The sequence below is a fragment of the Crocuta crocuta genome, unplaced genomic scaffold, assembly GCF_008692635.1.
Source record: "Crocuta crocuta isolate KB4526 unplaced genomic scaffold, BGI_CrCroc_1.0 scaffold243, whole genome shotgun sequence".
Classification (NCBI taxonomy): domain Eukaryota; kingdom Metazoa; phylum Chordata; class Mammalia; order Carnivora; family Hyaenidae; genus Crocuta; species Crocuta crocuta.
Genome location: NW_027529596.1, coordinates 665,897 through 672,409, shown reverse-complemented (window position 1 = coordinate 672,409; position 6,513 = coordinate 665,897). Strand labels below are relative to the sequence as shown.

General features: G+C 47.1%; 1 protein-coding gene across 1 annotated transcript in view; it reads right to left on the bottom strand.

The window, feature by feature from the left end:
* Nucleotides 1-452: 452 nt before the first annotated feature.
* The window catches only part of NME7 (NME/NM23 family member 7), a 250,630-nt gene continuing 244,569 nt past the window's right edge, over nucleotides 453-6,513 (bottom strand). The window contains exon 12 of the mRNA XM_077761775.1: nucleotides 453-741. Coding sequence (XP_077617901.1) covers nucleotides 709-741 — 33 coding nt within the window. The 3' untranslated portion in view covers nucleotides 453-708. The remainder of the gene's footprint in view (nucleotides 742-6,513) is intronic.

Here is a 6,513-nt window from a genome sequence, read left to right as displayed (position 1 = left end):
TAATGGCCCATCGATGAGCATTTTTAACACACTCCATAGTCTCTTCCTGTGGTGTTAGGTCTTTTTCCTCTTTTCTTTTTTTCCTGGGGCTGGGGGTGGGGGGCTGTCATGGGGGAACTGCCCTTTAAATTTTAAGTGACACTACAGAAAACACACAAAGGTGATGGGTTGTGTCGTGCTGTGTACTGAATGCTGTCTTGCCGTCTCTGCCCTGGTCCTCCAGTATGTTCTGAAGCCGCCTGTCACTTGGGCAACGTGACAGGGCGAACTCATTTGCTTTGTACATTTCCTTTTACTTTCTTCCTTTCTCTGGAGGCATCACATGCTGGTGCTGTGTCTTTATGAATGTTTTAACCATTTTCATGGTGGAAGAATTTTATATTTATGCAGTTGTACAATTTTATTTTTTTTCTGCAAGAAAAAGTGTAATGTATGAAATAAACCAAAGTCACTTGTTTGAAAATAAATCTTTATTTTGGACTTTATAAAAAGCAATGCAGTACCCCATAGACTGGTGTTAAATGTCGTCTACAGTGCAAAACCCATGTTCTAACATATATAATAATTGCCGGGAGTACAGTGCTCTTGTTGACCTTGTATTCAGTCAGGTTCAAACAACGGACAATAAAAGAATGAACACATCCCTCATGTGCCTGATTCGGTCTCGTCTCAATGCCCCGGCCTGTGACTTCTTTGTTTCCTGTGCTGCTAGTTATCCAAGATCTTGAAGAAGTACTGAACCTGGAAAAGACAAACACATGAGTGAGTGAGTGAGTTCACGTGGAAAGTTTGCCTTTTCTCGGAGCTGGGGTCGCTGAGGGAGCACCCCTTCTCCACGGTGACAGCTAGGCTCCTCCCAGGCACAGACCCCGGGAGCTCTTCGTTCCGAGTTGGAAGTTTACAAGTATCCTGTGGGGTCCACTTCGCCTAGTTTAGAAAACATGATTTTTGGTTCCTGCTGGTGTTTCACTAGGTTTGTCTGTTAAAAAAAAGTCTGTAGTTCAGTTGCAAAACTGAGGTTAGGTCTGAGGTTCAGTACGTTAAGGTTCATACCTTGCTTTTTGGTTCGTGGTTTGGCCTATGTTACTTATTTAGCCATACTTAAAAATTCGCCTTCGTGTGAAACAAGACAAGAAAAATTGAGTTTTCTGGAAAACCTACTCCAAGTAGGACTCAGCTGAAGACTTAGGATCACTTCTCCCACACGGGAAATGCCCGCCCTGGGATCCTGGCATCATACTTCTGAGAGTGGAAGCCCGAGCCACCCACTGGTGTGCAGCGGAGATGCCCTTCCGTCCCGCGTCCCTCTCGCGACAAAGGCGGCCGCTCACGTGACCGCAGACGGGCTTCAGAAGTGGCGGTAGCAGCTCACACCCCCACATTCCCTGCCTCACGTCTACTATCCTGCTGACCTGTTTCTCTTGTTTGTTCTTTAAAAATAATACCCGAGAGGGGCGCCTGGGGGGGGCTCAGTCGGTTGAACGTCCAACTTCAGCTCAGCTCGTGATCTCACGGTTCGTGAGTTCGAGCCCCGTGTCGGGCTCTGCTGACAGCTCGGAGCCTGGAGCCTGCTTGGATTCTAGGTATTTCTCTCTGTCCCCCACCCCTACCCCCTGCTCTTTCTCAAAAATAAATCCTAAAACTTAAAAAAAACTAAAAAAACAAAAACACCTGAGACTTTTGCTATTTCTAGACTAGCAAATCGTGTGATGGCAGCTTCATACCAGAGGAGCACAGATTCCGTTTAACAAAATGGGCAAAGGGGACGGTGCACAACAGCACTACGCTTAGCTGCCAAGCTCTCAGGAGGCCCCCCCACAAGGGAGCAGACCCAGCAGCTTCTGTAAACACACCCGACAGAGCTGGTTTCTCAGAATGTCCCCCTCACGCTCCTAGACATAGAAGGTCTCCTAGAACACAGGCCGGCTCATCTCACTCCAGCGACTCCTCTTCCAGGGGCTTGTCAGTTGTAAACGTGATACTTATGAACAAGAAGGGGGATGGTTTTAGGTCTGGAGAAAGGAGTATACAAACCGAGGACAGGCGGTTAGTCTGCATTTTTGAGGCTATTCTCAGGTCACAACCTGAGACCTGATCCCCTGCTGTACTATCCTGAGCTGCTGTGTGTGCGGTACGTGTGCGTGCGTGTGATCTCCGCCCATCACTCCAGGATCCTGCCCAAATCTGTTCCCCGCCACCTCTCCAGACTCCGGTCCCCACCCTGAGCCACTATGAGGCTCTGGAAGGTGGTTTGTAGTCTTTGACTCCGTAGATATCCGCTGACTGACTGCTCGGTGCCAAGCACCCTTCTGACAGCTGGGGACAGATCCGCGAGTGAACCGAACACACAAACCTGTCTTCCTTCCTCCGCAGGTCACGTTCTAGTATTAAACACCGCATGTTTTGTTTCTTGCTTCTCTTCATTGATCAATCCTGTCTCTTCTCATATCACTTTATTCCGTCCCTTATTAGAGGACACTTTGGGTAGAGGGTTGGTGCCATCTACCTCCTCTGTCGTGTTCTGATGACACCCTACACAAGTCCCGTCAGCTACGTAATTCCTTGCACTCAATATAAAGGAATGAGTTTTCAAAGGCGGCGTCCGTCAGAGGTGTGCCGAGGACCGCTGGGAACACAGTGCGTTAGAACAATTACTGCACTGAGGAAACAGGGTTCTCCCTTCAAGGTTTTTGTTTTCTCTCAATCCATCATATCCTAGTCTCCAAAGGCAAGTTTTGGTACGGGGCTAGTGCGTCTTCAGCCCAGGTTACTCTGCCTTTCAATTAAAGCGATAACAAGGCCATGGGCTCTGAACCGGTCACAAGCAATATTCTCTAGCTAGAATTTAATAACTTTTGTTTTCATTGTATTTCTGTTATTACCTTCACGTAAGGACAAGTAATACTAGTTTTACATTTATAGCAAGCAAACAAATTTGTTCAAGTCAAACACTGGATATAAAGGAAAATGGTAAAAGAAATGCAAAAGCCCCTTCAGCTGGTACGCAGATAGGGTAAAACTCATTAAAAGTGAAACACAGCCAACAAGAATTTAGGAACATTTGGCCCAAAGTATAGCATTAGCAGAAGCTAAGTTTTCCTGGTTCTGTACCTGTTTGGGCAAAATCAAGTTTGAACTCTATTTCAGAACAATGGCACGCCCTGTCTGCTCAAGTTCACTCATTACTCTAGAGGGAATGGCTCCAATTCCAAATGAGAAACATGCTCGGTAATCAGAGACGAAAATCCAGTTATCAGGACCTTGCAAAGTCCAGCGACTGTTCCGATTCTTGGCTTCTTAAAGGATCAGCGCCACTTCTGTATGGTGTGTGTCTGGCCCAGGGAGGAGAATTAGGTGAGGTTACTTTGAGTCTTCAGGACTAAGGACCTCATGAATACAGAGGGAAACTTATCCAAGGAGCATTCAAGAGCAGTTTTAATCGAGTAAAGTGATCTGGGTTTCAAATTCAATAGGGAAAATGCGCGTCTCCCTTCTCTTCTTAAAGAAGGAGCCAGCTCTGACCCGACACGGACATGTTATCTACCATCGGGTGGGCCCTGGGCCGGAAGAGCTGCTGAGCGAGCGAGCTTGTTACTCTCCCAACCGATGGCTGCAGTTAGCACTCCTGTCCTACCCAACGTGAAGCGAAGAGGGTTAGCCCAAGACAGATACCTTGGCTCATGTTTTAATTTTGTTATGTGCCTCTCAAAGACTGTCTGCATCAGTCTGTTCTGAGAAATTAAGTACCTCGTTAAGAGGCGCTGACTCTTGCTGACTACAGAGCCCCGCTCTTTGCTTGGCCACAAATGAATTCCACACCCTAAGAAAAGGCCCATATTGCAATAAAACTGATATTTCCAGCTGAATTCACCACAAAGCCTTTAAAATTCTGGGTTTTAATAAAATCAGGGCTCCTCCAAGCAGTTGGTAAAGGGCTGTCTTTTCCAGCGAAATGTATACTTTCCCCTAGTGCTGGCTCTTTGCAGACCAGGAAGGAGCTGCCACAAGGTGCCTGGGAACCCCTGTGCTCAGCCAGCTACAGTGCCTGTGAGTCACTGGATCAGTCCACCGGTTTAAGTGCTTCAGGATCCAATATTTCATTCCTGTGAAAGGTGGCCCTTCAGTGTTTCCTACAGGGATTTGCAGTTATGAAATTAAATAATGGAGAGGCAAGGGAGCTGTTCTGCAAAAATGGAAAGAGGATCCATTCCTCTGAGGAGGAGCAAGGGTTCTAAAATGACCCGTGGTCAGAGTGGTTAAAATGAACAAATCAGGAGATAGATGCTGGCGAGGATGTGGAGACACGGGCACCCTCCTATACTGTTGGTGGGAATGCAAACTGGTGCAGCCCCTCTGGAAAACGGGGTGCAGTTTCCTCAAAAAGTTAACAGTAGAACTCCCCTATGACCCAGCAATAGCACTGCTAGGAATTTACCCAAGGGATACAGGAGTGCTGATGCATAGGGGCACATGTACCCCAATGTTCACAGCAGCACTCTCAACAATAGCCAAAACAGGGAAAGAGCCTAAGTGTCCATCAACAGACAAATGGATCAAGAAGATGTGGTTTATCTATACGATGGAATACTCCATGGCAATGAGAAAGAATGAAATCTGGCCATGTGTAGCAACGTGGATGGAACTCGAGGGTGTTATATTAAATGAAATAAGGCAGAGAAGGACAGATATGGTATGTTTTCACTCATGTGGATTAGGAGAAACTTAACAGAGGACCATGGGGGAGAAGAAGGGAAAAAATAAATGAGAGGGAGGGAGGCAAACCATAAGAGACTCTTAAATACTGACAACAAACTGAGGGCTGATGGGGGTGGGGGAGCGGGGAAGTGGGGTGATGGGCATGGAGGAGGGCACTTGTGGGGATGAGCACTGGGTGTTGTACGGAAACCAACTTGACAATAAACTATAATAAAAAAAAACCAACACACAAAAAGAAAGAAATTAAAAAAAAAACAAAAACAAAACGACCCATGGGTGAGGATCAGGCCTCGGGGGAAGGTTCTGGTGATTCTGCACTGGGGCCTCTGGGCAGCAAGGGAACAGTATAAGGCCAACAGGCACTTCGGAGTTCTACCATAGAAAATGGAACATGACATCCACAGAAACCTTTGCCTGGAGCTGGCCTCTCTTCTTTCACTCACAAATTTCTCTGGAGCCACTTCCTATGTGCCCAGCGTTGACCCTGAACTCGGGGAGGGGAGTATCCATACAGACAAGGTCCCGGTTCTGTAACGTCGCTGCCTTCACATTTCCAAATATCTTTAATGCCCTAAACTATTCTCTTATCTGTACTTAACTTCCTTTCCTGCCTACTTCTGCCAATCATCCACATAACTAACACAGCGAACACACACATCCAGGATAAATAACCCAGTAATGCGTGAGCCCTGGTCCTCAGAAATCTCATATCCAGGAAAGAGGAAAATCCAGGTTGTCAAATCAAAATCCTATAGTGTGCAGTGATGCAAAGGGAAATAATTAACTGCCAGTGGGACACAAAACCTTTCATATGGGGGTTAACATTTGACTTGAGTTTGGATGACGAGCTGAGTTTGGTGTAGACGAAGGGATCAGTGAGCTGTAGTGGACTATACGGCCGCCTGGGCTAACGGGTCATGCCACTCGACCAAGCTGAATAACCAGAGCTCACACCTGTTTATTCCCTCAGTGACCAGTCTAATTCACACGTGAGCCTCACCTCTCACAACAGCTCTGTGGAGCCGTTCCCCCCACCTCTGCACAGAGCGGGGTCCCGAGGCGCAGGGTCCTGAGGCTTCCCTGTGAGTAAGTGGGGGTGCTCGCTACGTGAGCCGGACCGGAACTTGAACCCACACCTGCAACTCTAAGCCTCTTGGCTCTTAGTCTCCCATGGAGCAGACTCTGCGTTCGCCCATGACTGTATCTACATAACGGGAAATTCTCCAACAATGGAATTCAAATAACTCTCCTCTAACAGTGTAGACTCAGCAAAAGCTTCCAAGGAACTTCTCATTTTTGCCCTGAGTGTAGTGTGTAGCAAAAGCGGGTGTCAAGGATTTCTAGTCCCGTCCACCACTCACGCTGTGGAACTACTAGTATTTGCAGCGAGTGCGAAATCTCTGCGCAGTGACTGACTCTGACTCTGACTTTGCGCCGGAGTCTGCCCGGCTCTTCCACAGACAAGTCATTCGGGCACTTTGGAGGCAGCGTGCAGCCTCCTAGGTTCCAATGGTTCTTAAAGGTTGGCTGGGCGTCAGAAATGCCTGTGGAGTTATTGTTTCCTTTTAAGTGAGAGTCTAGATGTGTTCGAACATTTACAGAATCTCTCTCCCCGTGTCACAGCGTTCAGGCACCAAATCAGACTACTTGTCCCTGTGCCACTGTTCTACAGAGATTTTCAGATAAAATCTGGTCACTCTGAATTTGACTGAGGTGCAATTTTGCTAGTGTTGAAATATTACAGTAATGATTTTTTTTTTTTTTTAAATTCCTAGGAGAGAGAGAGAGAGAGAGAGA